General features: G+C 45.5%; 1 protein-coding gene across 1 annotated transcript in view; it reads left to right on the top strand.

The window, feature by feature from the left end:
• The window catches only part of ITPR1 (inositol 1,4,5-trisphosphate receptor type 1), a 146,767-nt gene that overhangs the window by 84,071 nt on the left and 41,882 nt on the right, over positions 1-20,814 (top strand). The window contains exons 40-43 of the mRNA XM_026035482.1: positions 8,406-8,441; positions 9,970-10,020; positions 12,892-13,024; positions 14,416-14,606. Coding sequence (XP_025891267.1) covers positions 8,406-8,441; positions 9,970-10,020; positions 12,892-13,024; positions 14,416-14,606 — 411 coding nt within the window. The remainder of the gene's footprint in view (positions 1-8,405; positions 8,442-9,969; positions 10,021-12,891; positions 13,025-14,415; positions 14,607-20,814) is intronic.

Here is a 20,814-nt window from a genome sequence, read left to right as displayed (position 1 = left end):
TTAGTCCAAATGCAGTTATAATTTCTGGCAGTCTGCAGTCATCTGGTGCCGTAATAGTCCTCATAAAGTTTAGGACCAGATCTGAGTGCGTTTGGAAGGAATATTAACTGCCATGAGTACCATTAAAGAGTCAGCATTTAGCACCCTGCGGTGATTACTGCGTAGCCTACGAGCAGGTTCTTAGCTATTTGAAAATGTAAACACTTAGCTTTAATGGTATTTGTATATAACTTTGAAGAAATTGCCAAAAGCAGCTGGAGGAGACCCCGAGTGATCCGTCTGCTGCCTGGCTGGCGCGAGGCATTGCTCAGGTCCCAAGGTGTTCCATGCACACGAGGCCAAAGGGCTGGGTTTCCTTGGGTGGAAGCGGTAGGGCTTGTTTGCAGAAAAAGATGACTCTCGTGCTATTCAGGAACATCTCGAGTTATCTTTCCTGTTGCTTCTTAGTCAGGCTTGGTACATAAAGGCATGCAAAGCGTTAGGAAGTGTTGTGAAAGCCGCGTGGTGTAACTCTGAACATTACTGAGTCCTAAAGCTAGCTTCCTATTGCACAGAATGGTGCTCTGGTTGGCAGTACACCAGCCCACTCGTGTTTATGTTGCATGTAGCTGTTTTAAAGGTGGAAAAATATATTTGAATGAAGACTTTGGTTTAAGTGGAATTAAGCTTCCTTTGTGTTCTGCTTCGTTCAGGCACTGTTGCTTAGGGGTGGAATTAGTTGAGTTGAGCAGTCTGTGTTGCAGCAGCTACTTTGGGTGTCTCAAAGAAAAACAAGCAATGTGGACACTCAATTGGAGAATCTGTTTGCATAAATTTATAGTACTGTGAAAGCGATTGACTGGCACATTATTTTACTGAAATATTGGAAACATAGAGGAAAAATATAGGGGGAAAAAAAGGAATGTTTTCTGTGTGGCTTGCTTCCTGCATTGTCTCCAAAACAACCTTTTATTTGGAACAAAACTCAACTGCTTTATCTGTAATGCTACTCTTGTTTATTTAATAGAAGAGATGATGAAATGCAATCAGTGAATCAGTGATGATCATTGTGGCTGGAAAAGACCTTTCCTCTCCAGGAGGAGGAGGATGCTCAAATGTGTCCCTATGTGTCACACTAAACCTTAAATGATTTAGTTAGACGGGTACTTTGGTGTAAGGTATTTTTCTCTTTTGAAAAAGCTAAGACCTTTTTCTTTTTGCCTCTTGCCTGAGAACTGAGATTGCTCAGAAATGTGCTGTCTTGGGAAGGTTCTTCTGTAGCATGTTACCGTTTCCCTCGGATCCCCCTTAGATCACGTGGGACTGCAGCTTCCTGGAACCGGGCATGTAATTCATCTGGGAGAAACCTCAGACAGAAGTTTGAGTTGTTTTAATTACAAATCAAGTAATAATATGAATATCTTCCCATTTCATTGGTGGGTGTAGTGTGCTGCCCTAGCCAGCAATAAATCAGGCGGAGCGTGCAGAGCAGTTCAGGGTTTGCTCTGGAGATTCCCACTCCGGAGGAGAGGAGCGGTGCCCTGTATGGACAGGGGCAGTTATTCCTCTTGGAAACGAGTGTCTTCTGTTTAGAGAGAAGGTTTCAGGCTGCTTCAGATTGCTGAGAAAATCCCCAAAGGAAATGCTCGTGTTTCCTTTTTTCTTTTCCTTGTCCCCCTGGCAACTGTAAACACTTAGGGCAAAAGAATACAGAAGGCTCCGTTATTAATAAAATTACTAACTTCCCTGTTTGTCCAACTCTGGATGGTCGAATTTTTCTGACCAGCTGAAACACTCTTTATTGCCTCAAGGTAAAACTAGTGCCCTCTGGCAGAGCTGAGCTCTTGAGTTCAAGGTCTCCAGGCGGGACCGTGTGCGTGGATGGATCCGTGCATCTTGCAGGCAACACTGGCGAATCTGCATTTCTGCAGGACCTGCAATGCCAAGGAGGTGCTGGGGGAAAGAAGGGAAGGAGCAAGCTACTTTAATCCCCTCGGCCTGGCATTGCCCTAATTTATTTGCTTTCTGTTGAGGGATTTGTCTTAAAGGCAGCTTTGGGTGTCACTCGTGACAGGAGCGGCAGGAAGGCGCTCCTGCCCGCCAGGAGCGGTGGTGTTTGCTGTCAACACCTATTAATGTGGTCTGAGCACCGCGAACCTTCCTGGTAAATGTGCAGGAACGGACTTAAGCTTTTTGCAGATGATTTTCAAATTCCACAACATGTAGTTTTGAGGCACATGAAAGGTTTTTTCTGGGGACAGAAATTGGGATATACTGAAAATGCTGATTTCCTTTCAGTATTTCAGTATTCCTCTGCACATTTACAGCTTCCGGGCTTTTAGGGTAGGGTCTCTGAAGACTGGTATTAAAATAAAGAGCTGAAAACATGTCTAGGAAGATGTAAGAAAAGCCTGATTGGTTTTAATGGAAACCCCCAACCCCTGCTGCTTTGGGCGTGGGAGCTGCGGCCTCGGGAGCTGCGTGTTCAGAGCTCGTCTCTGCTTCCACCCTGAGCTGCAGCTCTGCAGAGTTTCCCAGCACAGCAGACTGATGTCATGAGCTGTGACTCTGTGAGCAGAGGAAAATGCCAAATGGGGACTTGTTAGCCATAGATCTTTTCAGTCAGAGATGAAGAAGATCCTCCGGTAGCACATGGGCACCATATCTCTGAAAGCTCTTGGGCTGAGTCTCTCTTAAGCCACTACGTAAGGGGTGAATAGTTTTGCTCTAGGTTTAGTTCTTGGTGAGGTCATTACCAATGTCTGGCCTCCCCAAGAGGAGGCTCAGGACCAACCTGAATTTTTAGGTGCCCTAGGGCATGAGTAGTGACAAAATGGACACGGTTAACCCTGCTGCAATCGCATGGAGCAGCTGAGCTCATAAACCCCAGGCAATTGCAGGCTCTGGGGAGGTGCAGATGTTGTAGCTGAGATGGCTGCATGGGGTCGAGATGACAGCAGGAGCCGGGGGCTCCGGAATCACGACTCCCGGAGCCACGTGCTTCCACTTCAACACGTTTCTGCCTCCCGTGCCAACTTCCCCATCCCCTCACTGTGAATTCAGGCAGGTGCCAGGAGCCTTTATGCATGAAGATACAGATGTCCCTGAGGAGGAGGCTGCTCTTGGGGCGAGCCAGAAGGGGACATGTTAGCCGTCACCTGCAGGTGGCATTCTCATGATGCTGAATGAGCCTGGGAGATGTCCTACTTTTTTCTTTTTTTTCCCCTCCCTACATTGCAGTGAACTCCATTGGGCACCTGCCAACATTCAGCAGTTACATAAGAGGAGCTTTTTTTCCTGGAATTTAGGCCCGCTGCTGATGTGTGACCTTCAGCAGTAATTGCCAATAACCGTGGCGGGGCTGTTTACAGTCCCTGCGCCGCGGCTGCCAGCGGCCCGGCCGCAGCGGTAGCTGCCGCGGCTGCTGCTTCCTTCAGCATAATGCTGTTCTCATACCATTGGAGACGTGTTTTATTATTTTTTTTATCATCCGAACAGTTTGTCTCTGAGCCCTGAGCTCTGTCTTGCTGCTCTGCGGAGCTGGCGGCGACGTGTCCCCAGAGCCATCTCTGCACGTTGCTGCCACAGCCCCCTGGTAGCCACAGCCCAGGCAGCCTGGGCTTGCACTCCAGCTGCATGGCTCAGGCTTCCAGCATTTGCAGTAAATAACCAAGTAAAAAGTCTATTAGAAGGCCATTTTTAATTAAGCAAATGTCATCTGTTATCTTTTTATGCAGTTAATGACCCAGCAAAATCCACCTGCAGACCCCCTCAGTATAGTTTGAGTTAGGGCAGTCTTTGGTTTCAAGTAGGTGAAAAGAGAACTGAAAATCCTGGTTCAAAGGGCTTGAGTGAAAGAACCTTTTCAGTGATGTTTATGAATGAGGAACTGTGAAACTACTTGAGAACTGCTGAGTAAGGTGCAAAATCTGTGTTAATTTAGATCTTTTGATTGGATTTGGAAGATTTTTTTTAACCTCCAAAGTGCCAGAGAGATGCACTTGAAAATTATTTTCCTGGGAAGGGGAGCTCCCACCCCAGCCATTTTTCATGTTCCCTTAGACGGTGCTTCACTTGTTATGTCTCAAGCAGAGGAAATGCAGGCTTCTCATAAATTTTTGTGGGCTGCCGTATATATTTTTTGCTCCCAAGTCCTGCAATTTTCAGCCCACTTTCACTGCACAGACTAGAACTGGAATCCCTAAGCTCCTTGGGAGAGGAGACTGGGGCGTTCCCTGCCGTAACGTGTTAAAACGTTTGCAGCACATTAAGGGCAGAGCGAAGCTGCCCGTGTGAGATGTGCAGCACTCTGTGCTCGCCATGTGCGGAGACCCCCGTGCCAGGCCCTGTGCCCTGCCGTGCCCAGCACTGCCGCTCAGTTTTTTGCTGGTGCAAAATCCTCTCTTGCCTTCTAAAATTATAACGCGTGGTGACTTTGGGGTCTGCTGCAGCGATAAACTGTAATGTGGGAAGTTTCTTCTAAGCAAGTTCAGTGCTTTTGGTTCCCTGCTCCCCTGAAACTTATGCACAGCAAGTCAAAGGCGTTTTTGACAAACACACCTACGTATCATCTGCAGAGGCTAAAATTTCCCATCCGATGGAGGATTTTCTCAGTTCTACAAGGTAGTAATACTGGCTTTATGAAGGAAGTTAATTTGCATGTAAATAACCTATATGGTTGGATATTTCCCTTTTCATGGAGTTCTTATTGAAGAATTACGAAGGACACCCAACAAATTTGTTCTATAGTTGGTTCTTGTGAATCAGGACAGGTAGGAGCATGAGAACACGCTGCTTTACGGGGTGTTTTTGGTAAGAGTGAGAGCAAATCTAGCCTATAGGGAAGAGGCTCAGAAGGGGAGAAAAGTGGAAAGGCTCTTCCAGGACTGTGTCTAAACAGCCAGTTGTTACTTTCGTGCCAGCTGATACCAAAGATGATGGAGTAAGAAGTAAGGTAGATAAAGAAATTTGCCAATAGGGTTTATCCATGTCTTTGTTCTTCACATCTGACTATACAACATGACTGTCAAAAGCTTTATTTGCTTTATTTGATATTTGACTGGCTGACTGTGTAGATGTGTTTTTTCCTCCCTTTTTATTCTCTCTCCTCTGAAAATAGCCCTCCCTGCCACCCAAATAATTAGATGGCATGTGATTGAAAATGGATCAGTTTAGGAATTCACATATTTCAAGGCCAGAAAGGACCATCAAGTAACTGAACTTGACTTCTGACCCAATGCCGGCATCTCTTTTCTCCAAATTGCTTCTGTGTTGAGCCAAATAAATCCAGTTGGACTAAGCTGCTTCAAACTAGGCAGTGTTGATCTTGAAGATCTTCAAAAATGGATGTCAGTTTATAGGAGACAGGCAAGACCCCTCTGGGTCTCAGAGTGCTCAGACAGGAAGTGACCTTAAGGAGACACAATAGTTTGGAAACTAGCATGAAATTGTGCAAGTTGAACAGCCTGAGGTTTGCTGTTTGCTTTGTCATTTGAGCTTAGAGATGGCCTGAAATGAAGAAATGGGTTTGAGCTTTATGTGCACTATTTTGTCCATTTTTATTTCAAAATCACAAAGTTTAGTGAGGCTGAAGAGAAAAAGAGGTGGTTTTTTTAAGCATTTGTAAGCATGTGATGATGCAAATGTGCAACTTTTCCTGATGGCATTATTTTCTACCTATTTTTTTAATATTAAAATATAAGATCTTTTATCCTGTTTTACTGAAACCATTTCTTGGAGGAGATTTAGTCCATGGGAATTGGAATCTCCATCTGCTTTGCAAATGCGAGTCAAGCTTCTTCAGAGAGCTCATTCTAGATGTTTACTGGATAGGTGAGTTTAAGAAAATTAGCAAGAGAAGTAATCCAGAGGCTTTAAATCTAAATGAAAATCTCTGCATTTCCTCAACCCCTCTTTCAGTATATCTACATCACTAATTTATTTAAATTTTCCATGAAAGACAGGCTTATACAGTTTTCTTTTAAAGCAAATGAAACTTAAACTTTCACACCTTCCTCAAAACTGTAAAAGAAAAAGACCAAGTCTCCCACAAATGTGCTCTGTAAGTGTTATGCCAAGAGGTCCTGAGCTCACAGGAGCACTCGCTGACTCTGCAGGTTGTTGAGGTGGATATAGCTATGCTTCGAGTCAGATAAATACCATTCTGGGAAAAACACAGCTTTTCTGTGAGGGAAGCAAATGTCAGAAATGTTCTAGTCACAGGAGGTCAAAGAAATTTTAACTCTTCTATTACGGGTAATGATGAGAGGTCTATTCGCCAACCTGTGGGAATGGAAACTTCAAAGGAAGGAGGATTTTTGTACAGTAAGTAAAAAGGAACTTTCCCTACTGCTAACAAAAAGGAAAAGTGCTGCACTTTCCTCTGATCCTGCCACCCATTACATTTGAGTTTGAAAGCTGGTTACTGTGTATGTGCCACTCACCTGGCCTCCGTTAGCAAGGTGTCTTGGTCCTTTACAAACCTCAGCGTCCTATTTCTCCTTCCTCCCTCTGCCACTTTTTAACAAGGAGAGAACTAAGGTATGGGGAGGCGCAAAAAAATCAGCAGGATTTCTTACCCATTCGACTCTCGTACCCTGCTTGCTCCTCTGATTCTAATACAAGCTAATACTAAAAGCTTGCAGAAGTGGTCCTGCAAAGCATAGCACAGCGGCTGTCATTGAATAATTCTGTGTTTAAATCCTTTTGAGTTTCAATTTCAGTATTTGAAGTTTGTGCTCCTCCTGAAAGGCTGTGAAGCTCCCAGTAGGTCGGAGCCTTCCTGCAGAGTGTGGCCCACCGGTGAGTTTGGTGCAGGGTTTTGATCTGCTGCTCCATCCACAGGTGCTCTGGCTGCCAAAGAGGGAGGCACAGGAATTTGTTAATTGAAACACTTGCTTTTCCCTTCTTAATTTGAAAAGTTCGAACTAATTTCATGCTGATTCTTCATCTCTGTCTGTTTTCAGCCCCACAAATTTTTATGTACTTTATAAGCATGGGAATAAGAGTGCTCTTCCATTTGAAATCCAAATCCCAACGTGTTCCCTTGTCTTCTTGTCTCCCTTGGGCCTTTCTGCAGCAGCTTCCGCCGCTCTGGAAGGGAAGTCACCTAATTTCCTTTAGAGCTATTGGCACCTTCTACTTGCTGATGTAGGTGGGATGACTCTCATAAATAACTGAGGAATTTTTTGCTTTGTTCGGAAGCAAGTTGGCCTATGTCTGCAATCCCAACTATGTGCCCAGACTAACTAATGGCTTGACGTGGCCTTTCCAATGTCCAACCCACGAGCAAGCAGGCTGTGCTCGGTAGCGTGCGCACCGCAGGAACTGTGTGTTCCTCTGCGTAAATGAGGCTCTTCCTGTTCTCCTCTCTGGCTTAATACCCACTGTTCCAACCTGACCGTGCAAGAAGTGGTTTCCATGCTTGAGAGCTTTCCAGGAGTGGTGACAATGTGAGGAAATGCTGTACCAGAGGCCATGCGAGTCAGCCAGGAGGAAAGTCTATTAGGAGAAGGACAGAGGGCCATTCTTCCTGACCGTGCCCGTCTCCTGAGCCCCGCAGTGGAAAATGTTAGTTCCTCTGTCCTTGTGCTAAGTGAAATCTCTCCATATTTAGATTTCTAGATTTTTTTTTTTCCTCCATGTATTTCCTAGGCTGCAGTGGAAATTGGGCTAGAACTCTCCCAGCCTGTGCTTGGTTTGTTCGTCCAGCTTGTACACTCTTTAGGCTGACATGGCCCATGACTTAATTTGGCATTAGTGTATTGTAATGGACTTATTTCTTGGTGTCTGCTTCTGAGACGTTAAATCAATTCACCCATTGTTAAGTAGATACCTTCACGTGAATGTCAAGGTCTCTGCTGAATGTCTGAGTTCTGCTATGTAGAAGTTGCTTGCCTTGATCTGTCTCAATATGATGATTAGCATTTTAAATTTGGAAAACTGTCACCATTAAGCTGTTTATTCGATTGCTCCTGCTTGACAGTACACTGCCTGTTTTTCATCTCAAAAAGAGAACATTTATAATGAGAATCCAAATAAGAATCCAGATACTGTTCTAAATATGTTCCTTGGTGGCAGCCAGCATTGGGTTCATATGTGCACTATACTCGCCGTGCCCACGTCGTGATGCTGAGCAAGGGGTCCAGCAGCGCCGCTGCGTTGCAGGCTGCCTGCGCCTGCAGCTTCAGCCTCTGTTCAAGCAACGCAGCTGGCGCTGCCCAAACGATACCCGCTGAATTCTCCAAGTGCAGCCTTCTTGGGAGCATGGTGCGGGGGTAAACAGTAATTATGCTGTAATTCGTTTGTGATGATTCAGCTCAAGTCAAACAGTTTCTAGCTCCCCTTATGTGTTGACCACTAGATTTCTGTTGAGATGAAAGAATCTTGAAGAATGACTAATTTTTCTGCATTTTACTTTCAACTAGCTGCCGCAGCCTCCAGAAACGGAAAACTCTGTAGAGGTGTGTCACCCACCTATATTTGTGCAACAGGCAAATATTGGTGTTTTGAAGTAGTCTTGGTGGAGTGTCTTGTTGGCTTAAAAAAAAGTGACCTGTGAAATGTGTGTTCTGCGTGGTGTAGACTGTGGAGAATCAGTAGATTTGTTCAAGTGTTTCAGTCTAATACAGCATGAGACTGGTCACTGAAATACTTCCTGTGATAAAATTGGTAAGCCAAATGCAAATCTATATTCCTGAAGAAAATAAAGGATCTCAAGGACTGATGATTTAGTCAATCCAGGATAGAGTTGTTCTGAAAATGAAGGTTGGTGGAAATTTCCACAATTCCAGAAACGTTGGGTGTCCCATTGAAAATGACAGAATGACTTGACTTCATTGAGGTGAATAGCTCTTCTGTGGACTGGGAATTTAGGCATGTTTCATTTGAGATAACCCAAAATCAGTTCACTTAAATTATTTGCCAAAAAAAAAAAATAAGGATTTATAAAAACCATGAATTATCTTGGAATTAATAGAACATCCAGAGGTAGCGTTGGAAGATTACACTCTTGGGTAATATATTCCTGCAAATCTAATGAAAAGTACATGGAATCCCAAGTCTAAAAGGCTATTTGAGTTTATTTTGAAGTCAAAAAGAAAAAAAAAAAACACAAACTGCATTTTTTTTCTTTTTGACTTCAAAATAAACTCAGAGTTTTTATTAGTAATTTTTGTGGAAGACCATTTAAGTGTAAACTGAAACGCTTGGTGGTCATAGAATGACTTTGAGATGTTGGGGATGGCAGTTGGTTGGACAAGGTCCCTGGGCAGAGCAATGGTTTCAGACTGTTTTCTGAGTAATGAGAATATTTCAGATAAAGTATCCAAAAGGAGCAAACTTTCAGAAATTTAGCACAGGTTAGAACTTGCACTTTGGAAATCCCAAGTAAGGCAAGTTCTCATCGCTCAGACAGATTTTATTTGGCCATGTGACCTGCCGTGGGACTTTGGTAAATCAGAGTAAAGCCTCCCTGTACTTATGGGATACAACTATGGTATTGGAATAAAAACTTCTGGGTTTTGGCAGAGGCCCCCCCAGTCCTCAGAGAGCTTCGCTGACCACAGCTGGATCCGATGAAGTGTGACTCTCCCTCCAGAAGAGTGTGTGCAGTGGGCAGGGGTGTCGTGTGTGTATGTGTGTGTACACGTGTATATGTATGCATGGACGTAGTGCATGGTCTCAACCCTTGGAAACCTTTGTGTTCCTGGTGGCTGTAAAATTAGGTAGACTTTGTTTTCCTTAAATCCCTGGGAATGTGTTGGCATACTTGCATGCCATGTGTGGTCTGCTGGAGAGTCAAAGCAGACTGGTTAAGTCCTGTTAGAGCTAATAAAGGCCTGATGTTATGTTTAGACAGCTTGCCAGTTGATCTTCCTTATCTCCCCCTTGCTTTCAGCTGTGACTTTCCTTAATATTTTCCATGAGTGCAAAGATGTTAGTGTCTCTGTAGTGTTGCTCTGCTTTAAAATGACATTTCTGCCTGCGCAGCAGGAGCTTGATCAAAGTCTACCACAGAGGCAACTGGAGGATCATAGAAGGGTATGTACAGCAGCCAAGTGCACTTAAAGCTAATCCCCTACCTTTTCCTTTTAAATGGCGAAGTGCAAACCGTGTAGGAAACTTCTGTGCTTGTTGCCAGTCTCCTAGAAAGTCTAAAACTAGCAGCTCTGTTTATGAAACAAGATACTCAAGCAGCTTGTCTGGCGTTTAAAGGGAAGGGGAGGGTGCTGGGTCACGCAGGATTAAACCTCAGTGCCTGCCCTAGTCTCTTTCCACCTCTAAAGCTTCACGCGATGAGATTAATTGGGCCTTGGGGAGTTTGCTTGTCCCCTCTTCACCTCCCAGAAATAATTAAACAAAAAAAGAGAAAACCCCTCCTCTTTCACAAACAGTCAAACTGCAGAACCACCACTGCTGAAATGTGCTGCTACCTATAGTGTTTCTCACTCTCTTCTGCTCTTGTAGTCAGGAACAGAGTAACAGCGGCTTACAGTTGCCTCTCTCAGATTTTATTAAATACTCTGTAACACAGTTTTAATGCTGCTAACAGGTTTTTTGATAGCACCTAAACTGAGTTGTTTTTATTTCATCCATTGATGCATGTGGAATGATGTTTGTTTACTACTTACTATCAGTTTCCCTTGATGACGAATACAGCAGAAAATGAGAGCTGATGGATCTTCTAGGTAGCATGCTTGATTTTTCTTAATGCCGCCAAGCATCTGATATTTGTTTGCATACTGAGCGCATCAAAGTGATGTATGAGAGTAACACGATGGTTAAAGAACTGTTCTGAAGCCAAGCATTGCAGCTGAATTAATTATAACATTGCTTAAATATCACATTTTTTTCTCCCCTTTATTTCAGTTACATTCTCATGTACTTATTAGCTAACGCAGTACTTTGGGTAATTAAATAGGAAATTAAGGTTTTCTTCCCTAGCTGGAATTGCAAATGACCCTGGATGTGGCTGGCTGGACCTCTAGACTTGCATGCTTGCCTTGCTGCAAAGTGCAGGTGCTCCGTACCTGTTCCCACTCGTATTTTCTGGTTAGCTTGCCCTGGTTTGGAGATAGCCCAGTGAGAAAGCAGGTGTGCTACAGGCCTGTTGCAAGGGCAGGAACTCCCTATGAGCTACTCTTTTTGACCACAAAATCAAAATTGTTTTCTGTTCCACAATGGACTGGAAAAAAAGACTAGAGACAGCCTAGCAAGCTCTGAGTAACCATCTGGATTTGGGAAGAGGTGGCATTCCCTGGGCAGCAGCTCTTGTAGCTGAATGTGTGTTAAAATCTTTAGAGTAAGTTGCAAAAGTTACCATTTTTAAATGCCAGTTGCTGTGACAACTGCTAGTTACCTTAATGGATGAGAAAAGAGTAACATGAAAACTCCCATCTTACCTGATTTTTGGAATAAGGTGCTATGAATAAAACAAACTTCCTTTCTAATCGGTCTGCAGGTAGCAGACAGGCACCTTGCTCACCACCTGCCAGAGCGAAAATGGGGAGAGTCATTAAAGCACTGGGTTTTGTACCAAACAGTGACTGTAGAACCAGCTGTCCTGGGACAAGAGTTTGCTTGAACTGCTCAGATAGTCTCCTGCATCTCCTACATTTGTAGCTTGACCACAAACCTTGGAAAAGTACTGATTTTTTTTTTAGACTGTTGCTTCAAAGTTTTGTTATTTATTTATTTGGGCTTTTGGAAGGGCCTGACCGGAATGCTCTTCTGGTGACTTGTACCTTGTCCCCCTCTTTCTCTTCCCATTCTTCCTCTGCCTCTGTAAAATGCAGCTCCTGTGCACCTGCTTTCCTGCCACAATGTCTAGAAGCAATTTTAATCTGTTAATCTGCAGAGAGAGAAACAGAAGGCCATAGCCTTGATGCTAGAAAGAGACGTGTTTTCTGACAAACTCCAAAGAGGTGTTTAGCTTTAGTTTAGAAGTAATTTTTGAATTTTTTGGAAGTTTTTTTTTTTAAGTTTCCACACAGAGTGCCTCTGACAGGGCGAAGAGATTTCTCAAACCCTGGAGACTTGCAATGTCTCAGGGTATCAGAAGATCCATCTCAGCCTTATGTATGCCAGCTCAGGGATTAAAAGCATTCTAGCCTAGTGGTGCTGGAGTTGTGTATGACCTAATGAACACCTTTATATGGATTTACTTAAGTATTTGTGTCCGAAAGACCACTTGTGCAAATATTAGAAGCCTCTACTTCTGTAACAGTTCATATTAAAGTAGGTAGATAATGACACTTGTAATCTATAGCCACACAACTGATGTGAGATGAAATACAGCTGGAAAGCAGTGTTGAGCACTGTTGTGAAAGATCAAGACACCCTGGTTGGTATGAAACCATTGGTGTCCAGCTTTGTTTTATGAATTCCCAGAAGTTTCAGATCCTGTCTTGAGTCCTACAATCATGGTCCATGCCCGTTAGCAGAGTGGTGGCCCAGGGCTCATCACCAGCAGTGTTCAGGTCCAAAGACCCTACAGAGATTAGTCTGCTGATGGTGCTTCTCTATGTTCAGTCCTTGCTAGAGTGACAGCTCTTCTATAGCTTAAATATCCAGGAATTCATCTTAAAATCTTTGTGGGAACCAGCACAAAATGGTGTGGGAGGAGACGGAATGGGTCTCACCAAATCATTCCTAGTGTTACTCTTTATGTCCTCTTCCTCTTGTGCTGGTGGTGTACGTGCTCCAGTTCTTTAAGACCAAGACAGTAGTTTCTCTTACCAATTTTTTGTAAAGAAAAGCTTTTTCAGACGAGTTGAGCGCAGCCCTTGAGCTGTGGCCCTTGGAGCATCGCGCGATGCCGAGCGGGCGCCTCCGCGCGCGTGCCCCTCGACATCGCTAGCGTCGTTATCCGTGCAATGCAAATGGTGACTTCGTTGTCCTCTTTGAATCAAGGGTGAGGCACTCAGGCAAGTTCTGGTCAACCGTTACTACGGCAACGTGCGAGCGGCGGGAAGACGAGAGAGCCTCACGAGCTTTGGCAATGGCCCGCTCTCCGCTGGAGGCCCTAGTAAAGCCGGGGCAGGAGGTAGGACCGCGGCCTGCTCTAGTGACTGTGTGACTCTGCCCTGCAGACTTGTCTGTGTTCCTGCATGACAAAGCGAGTGTCTTACAGGTGAAGTGGCCTTTCTTCTGCCCTCCTCCTCCTCCTCGTCTGTTCAGTACCCCCAGAAGCAGCTTTGCACGGTGGCTGGTGAAGAAGTGTCACCTGCATGCAGGTCCTGCCCGGGAAACCTCCCTCTGCTCGAACCCTCCTGGAGGGGTTTCTGATAGACCGAGGGGAGCTCTCCTGGCCCTAAACGTGCCAACAGCTTCGTATTCATGCAGATGAGGAGTGGTTTGTTTGTTTTTTTCTCTTACGGCGTTTGAGAAAATGCTTGAAAATGAAAACAGGCAGAGCTTTTTATTCTTTCCAGAGACTTTGTTGGTCTGGCTTGATTTTTTTTTTTGTGTGTGTGGTTTTGCTTTGAATGGGATTGCTTAAGAAATCTCATCAATTTAAAGTGTTTGCAGTAATACTGGGGAAATGTGCTCATAGGGAAGTCAGAACGACCATAACTAAAATGAAAGTATTTCATTGTATTACACAGATGTTGCAGAGTAGGATGAGCAAAAATTACATTTGATGTCAACTGTGAAGTGCAGCTTATTTAATTTGAGACCATTTGAAAAAAAAAAAAAAGCCACTAATGTCATACACGTTTATCAAAAGATAATTCAGTGGGGTTGCTTCTTCAGCATAAAGACTGTCAGTAATCCTGTTGCAAGCAGGCTTGATCAGGAATATTAAATATATTTCCCTCTTGCCTATTTCTGAAACTGGTACGTATCGCATTTGTTCTCTCATAATGCTGCCGTCTGTCATACTCTTCCACTTACTAGATCAGGTTTCCTTAATTCTGGTTCTTCCCACCTCTTCCACAGGTTCTTTTGCACACTTTTGCTCTAGTCTGTCTATCCATGGATACAGTTCTACACAGCGCTTTGACATTTGCTGGCATTTGTCTAGTCTCTTCTCTACCAGTTCGTTGCTCTTGCAAAGTCTTTGCTTTCTCTTGCCTCCCTGAATCCATGCTGTTCCCAGAATGATCTTCCAGTGCATTAGTCCCCTTTGCAACCCCTGCTCCTGGGGAAGCAGAGTTGCAGTAGCTGTTTCTTGCTGTCGACTTGGGCTGTCCTTGGGTGGTAACGTCCCTCACACTTGCACGTGTTGGAGTGTGAGGTGCCCACCTTGCAGCGTGTCCTGTGCTCCAGGCTGCCAGCTTTCGCTTGCAGAATTGCTATGTGTTGAGCTCATGACCACTAGCAAACATGCACACTATTTGGGAAAGGTTAATTATTTAAACTAGAAGAGAGATCCCATCACATTAGTGTGGAAGGATTTGAATCTCAGGCTGTTTGTCCTGATCACCTTTATAGGAGGAAGCTCCGGATCAAGTTCAATGAGCCGAGGTGAGATGAGTTTGGCAGATGTCCAGTGTCATCTGGATAAAGAAGGTGCGTCCAACCTGGTTATAGACCTCATCATGAATGCCACCAGTGACAGAGTCTTTCATGAGAGCATTCTACTAGCCATTGCCCTTCTGGAAGGTGGGAACACGACCATACAGGTAGGAATACAGAAAACATCAATCTTATAGCTAGGACATGTTGGAAAGGGAAATGTTTTATGAGATCCTAGAACCTTCAGGAGTTAAAGGAGATGGGGAGGGGAATGACTAAATAATATATTTGACCTGTAATTAAGGGAAATGTGAGTCCTTACCATGCAAAAAGTAGCTTATTAAGTGTCTGCATGGGAACTAGTATTTTTATTTCCCAAGGCCATATGAGGAGAACGTATAACAAAATAGCTCTGCAGCTTAAGTTGGTGCAATGCTTTCATGAATAAGTTTAAGCAACCTCAAGTTGCTCTGAGACTTTTACTACATCTAAGATTTCAGAACGAAATTTAAAGTAAGCTTATGGTAAACTCCAGATAATCACCTTTCTTCTGTGATCTTGCTGTTCTTGGCTTCTGTGTTTTAAAAGACCATTTGATTTCTCTGTGTGAGAATTGCAACACTTAGATCAGCCTGGGGTTTGTATGGACTTTTATAGATAAAGAGCAAGTAGCTTGTATCTCAGAACTATCATATTCTGTTGCAAACATTGTACAAATATCTTACAACATATGCAAAGTTAAAAGAATATTTACCAACAGCCTGTTTCCATCTTGGGCAGTTCAGAGGCAGTCTGGGCTTTATGCATAGATGCTATCCTCTTTTCTCCCGCTGCCATGTGTCTGCCATGTGTTTCACATGCCTGAACAAAACAGTCAATGATTTGTTTAGCAGTGTCATTTTTTCAGGCAGCTCTTTGAGAAGTGATGTTTCTGAGCACTTGATATTTGTGACTAGGTTAGGCTTATAATTTGATGTCATTTGTACTGCATCCTAATTATAAGTTGTTGGTGCTGTGGTGCTGTTCTGACTAGCTCTGTCCCCTCTGTTGTCACTTGTAACATTGTGAAGGGCATTGAGTTGAGTTGCTAAAGTGACAGACCATCAGCCCAACGGTGGAAATGGGTGTGCTCCCCTAGCAGAGGTGTTGCTACAGCTGGACCAGAGCTGTGGAAGAGCAGGACTGTCCTGGGCAGCGGTGCCAATGAGATTTACTGACATGTAGCACAGAGCTGCATCCTGACTTGGAATACGTGGGGGTTGGCATTAAGGCTTGCACTGGGTCTCTGCAGCACCACTGCTGCTGCTTGTCTTTTCAGGACATAGGGAATTTTGTCGGCAAGAAAGGACGTTTTGGTGTTCCTTGCTCAATCTCTGAATATGTATTATTTTTTTTCTGTATTTGTGCTCTGGAGTGCAGCTTCTTTGCAAGAGACAAAAGTGGGACTCTCACTTATTTAAAGTCTCACATCACCCTAAAGTGTAATGACAGGGTTAATGTTCCTTGGGGATAGTCACTCCTTTAAATCTCCTCAAATGTGAGGGAATCTGAGCTTTCATCTTCCAGGCTCACGGGTAGCCTCAGGTAACCTCACACGCTGTCACGCTGGAAGGAAAAACAAATTCTGCACCAGCCTGACGTGGAGAGATCCTTTGCTTATCCTGGAACGAGGACTAATGGACTGAAGGGAGGCATTTCCCTGCTGTATGCAAACCTCGGGAGCGCTGGAGACAGGCTCTTCAGCTCATCTGGTCAGAACAGGCAGGGAAGTGTCCGATCCTTATCCGCAGACGCTCTGTTCTCCAAAAAAAGGAGACTGCTCTGTTTGCATTTGCAGTCGAGAGCTGCAGGCTGGGAGATGGTGAAATAACTGTGTGGTTAGAAAAGAGCTGCTGGCATGAGGTGGTTAGAGCGAATCACATGACGCTTCGACATCCGTGCCGTGCGATCCTGCCAATTTCGGTTGCGCTCTTGCTGCCTTAGCTATTACTTCCGGCAAACCAGAATAACTGTTTTCCATCCTTGCCCACCCCAGGGTGAGGGCTTAGTGGTCGTCTTTACCTTCAGAAAAATGTTCTGGGCAGGCAGCAGTTCCGCGCGTCCGTGTGTACGTGCTCCAGCGCAGCAGCGAAGGGGTTGGCAGGGAAGTCTTAGCTGGCTTTTAAGCACAGAATATTTTATGAACCAAATCTTTTGCTGATGCCTACAGCTAGCGCTGCAAGATTGCAAGGTCCTGGGCGCACCTCGGAGCTCCAGCTCCTGCCTGCGGAGTTTAGGTGAAACTTTGCTGAAAACCTCTTCTGAAGAGGTGCTCATGGCAATTCAACAGCCTAGCAGGCAAAAGGCAGAACAGGTTTGTTAATGTACAGATATAGCCCAAATATTCCCTGGCATTGCTGCTAGCTCATGTGAACGCCCTTCATCGGGATCACTGTGATATAACCATAAAGGATATATTCTCAGCTCTCTAGTCTTCTGATATTATTTGAGGCATGAAAGCCGAATAAATAAAACTCTAAAAGGCAGAAAAATGCCAAACGTAACCTTTAACTTGTGGGAGAACATCTGGAGCAACATCAGTGAATCAAAAAGAAGGTGGAGGTTTACTTGTGAGTAAAACTGTGGCTTCGGGTCTGTGACTCCCCGAGTAATTGCTGAGTGAGGCCCAAGTTAGGCCAGTGTCTTGACACAGTAAATCCACGTAGCCAAACTTTTCTCTCTCCGTGTAGTGAGAACAGCCCATCTGCTCTTGCAGAAAATACAGCAGGGTGAAACCAAGCTGTTTGGGCATGCTACCTTTCCAGGAGAACTTCTCAAGGTAGTCACCCATCTGCACAGCTTTAAATTGACTTTTTTTTTTTAAAAAAAGGCAGTCTTTCACTGCAGCACAGAAAAGGTTTAATGGAGTACATCATGTGACATCTCTTAGTAAGACTATTTTTGGAAAATATACTGCAAAAATCTTCAGACTGCTGTGAAAGCTTGGCTCACTCGTGTGAACGAACCCATGACTTTCTCCAGTCTTCTATCCTGGTCTTCCACTAAACTACAGTTTTCTTCTGAGTTTTGCAGCTCAGACAGGTCTTCGTAAGCCTTGCAGGCTGCAATGTGGATTTTCTGAAGTTCTGCAGTAGTTTCTGGTAAATGCCAGGGGAATAGTCATCTTCTCTCTCTGGACTAATGACTTAGTTCATTTTGCATCAGAGATGTTTGTCATTGTGAAACTTGACCTAGCCAAATGGTTTGCCATTGAGTTCTAACACAAACAGTTTATCTTCGTTTCACAATTTTATGGTTGTTATTAGCAGCTCTCTATGTAGTATTTTGAACAAGTTCGTGCTGTGATATGAATAAGTTTTACCGACCTTAAATTGCTTATAGCTACAACCCTTTGAGGATAGGAAACTAGTGGGGCGGAGACAGGTTATGTAAAAAGCTCTTCTGGCAGCGAGGGCAGAGGGATTGTCCCTGCGTGGCGTTCTCTTAGCTCCAGGTTTTCACACGGGAAACGTGTTGGGCCTGATGCGAAGCAAAGGCTGGTGCCGACGCACAGGGCTCGCGTGTGATGGTTGTAACCTGGTTAATAAAGGGAGTTCCTGGTAACTCCCAGGTGCTGCACTGGCGGAGCAGATCCCCGTGGTGCTGCAAGCCGGTAACTGGGATAGGTGGTACCGTTTCATTAGGAACGTGCAGGGCCAACAATAAGGCTAGGCAAAGTAGGTGGTTGCCAACTGCAGTAGAAAAGCAAATATAGAGAAGTTCCTTGTTACAACTGGCAAGAGGGTTTTTTATTGGAGTGGTAAGGAAATGAATGTGGAGGGGAGCAGAGCCAGAAGAAAACTCCTGACCAAGCTGGCTGTATAGGGCACGCTTGATCCCGGGCGGTTTGGCTGAGGAGTGAATGCGGATGTGATAAATGCACCCCAGCTCTGTGAGCCAGGGAAAGATGGGTGTCTGCCCAGTCGTAGCTGCTGCATGGCAGCTTTTCTGGGTTGCTCCTGGTTTCTGGAACATGCCCTGCAGCTCCGTGGCTGCTGCAGGGAGAGGTGCTGCAGATGGGGGTGTGGGTGTCTGCTGATGGCCTGGGTGCTCTTGCGTTGGGTGAGAGCTCTGGCCCCTGCTGGGATGGGAGCCCTGGTCTGCAGGTGACAAATGCAGGTGGAACTGGAGAGCAGATGCCCTTGCTGTTCCCCTAAATACAACTTGCACAGACCATTAATCCATGTAACCTATGGCATGGGGAGCCCTTGCGGGGCCCGTGGGTGCCCGGCTGCAGCTTGGCCGTCACCCTGACTCCTGGGCCAGCCTCACTTAGTGCTGCTGTCCCTTAGAGCAGGTCCAGGGATGGTCCCCTCACAACGTGGGCTCCGCACGGTGCATTTGCCGTGATGCAAGTGAGAGACAGGGAGGAAACTGCTGCTCCTGCAGCCCTCGTGTGCCGGGGCAAGCGCGTGCGCCGTGTCCTTCCCCTCCCTGGGGTGCGGGTCCTGTGGCTGTGGCTGCCCGAGGCAAGTGAGGTCCCTTAACGGGGCTTCCTCTGCACAGAGACTTGGCCAGGGCGCTTCGTTAGGGATCTTCTCAACAGCTGGGTTGTGTGACGAATGTCCCATGGTGATTGCTGCTTGTTAAATAATTGCATAATTGCTGCACAAAAAGGAGTGGGACCCACACCTATGCCATTGCTCTCAGCACTGCGAGCACCCGGGAAAGGAGCTGCAATGAAGTGTCAAGAGCCCCTCTCCTGGCCGCCGGTGCTCGTGGTCAGGGAGACCCTGGCCCGGAGCATCAAGGGGGCTCTTGTGCTGGCCATGAAGTAAAGTGGCAAAAGCAGAAAGATGAGAAACACTAAGAAAATCATCAGTGAAAGAGCTGAATAGAAACAGCAAGGCAACTTTTCTTACTTTTCTTCGCTGTTGGCCTAAATAGCTGCTGTTCTGTGCACTTGCCAGGACACTTGGTTTCCCAGTGTCCACAATTGCTCTCACATTTTAAGAGAAAAATTTGCAAAGTATTGCAGAGTGATGATGATGTAAAACTTGGGTTTAGTGACAGAATTGTGTTTTAGGCTTTGTGGTTTGAACTTTTTGGAGCAAATTTTCTTTTTGCAAAATTTGCAATATTCCTGGGCATCTGTGAGCTCCCAAGGTTTGTATCATGACCAGTGCTTCACAGGCCAGAACACTTCTAGGTCATTCGACTTCTGTAAATAATACTTAAACTTCTGGTCCCTAGAAAAAAAAAAAAAAAAAGTATCAACATTTCTGTGGTCTGTAAGCTCCTTACCCCCATAGGAAAAGAGAAGAGCTCTTAGGATTTATAAGAGGCAGAATTTTATGATACAGGACTTGGTGTTGTATCTTTTTAATGGATTTGATGATACCTGCTTAGGAAGCCTATGCAAAGCCAGCAAGCTAATGGTGCCTGTATGTGGTTGCTGTTACCTTTCAGTGTTTAACATCTTTCTCTAGTTGACGTAGTCTGTAAAAATTCTAATTTACTTTTTTGACCTTCTAAATATGTTACTTCAGAAGGAGACATATGAAAAGAAAAGCCTTGATGAGGACCTAGCCCAAACATTGTGTTCCCCTGAGGGTCTCCTCCGCTTTGAGCGGTGTCTCCAAACTGAGCCATCAAGCAGCGCTTGGTGCAGCGCTCGCCCTGCAGACACAGCCCTGCGCTCGCGGTTACGGGCGTTAGGGAAGCGCGTGCGGCAGCGCAGGCCGCAGCGCGCCGGGGAGGCCGCGGGCCGCGCGCCCCGGGTGCTGAGCACCGGGAGGCTGCCGGCCTCACCGCTGCAGGGACAATCCCTTTTCCCTTAGGGGCAGCAGCAGGAGGCTTGTGCATGAGCCTGAGGACGGGGCCATAAAGGGAAATCATGCAGCTCCTGGCGTGCTGCTGCTTCGGCTGCAGTTGTTGCTTTCTGAAGCAAACAGGGCCACTGGTGTGTTGGTACCACCACGTCTTATTGAAACTCAGCCTTTTTTTGCCAAAGGAGGGTTTTTCCCTTAAATTTTGAGGTGGCTGCTGTGCAGTTCAGCAATGCAGGTGCAGAGGAGACGTGCAGCACCTGAGCCGAGCTGCTTTCCTCCTCTCCCAGCAGCTCTAGCCTTGCCTGCAAAACGCCTTGCAGCCGTTTAGTGAGCACGGGACATCCCGCGAGGATGCGCCCGCGTGCGCTGCCGCCGGCCTGGCTGCCAGCCGTGTCCAGCCTCAGCTTTGAGGATAATCCCCGCAGGATGGGAGCCCTCGCGGGCAGGCAGAGACAAGTTCCTCCGAGAAACAAGGTCATGCTGCAATTTTTTTTTTTTTGGTAAGCACAGGAATCAACAAAGTGCTGTTATATAACTTCTATTTATATCCTCCTGCTCAGTAGCT

Source organism: Nothoprocta perdicaria, unplaced genomic scaffold (genome assembly GCF_003342845.1).
Source record: "Nothoprocta perdicaria isolate Ctin4 unplaced genomic scaffold, notPer1 scaffold_16, whole genome shotgun sequence".
NCBI lineage: Eukaryota > Metazoa > Chordata > Aves > Tinamiformes > Tinamidae > Nothoprocta > Nothoprocta perdicaria.
Note: the sequence above shows the minus strand (reverse complement) of the source record. Positions and strands in the feature narration are given on the sequence as shown.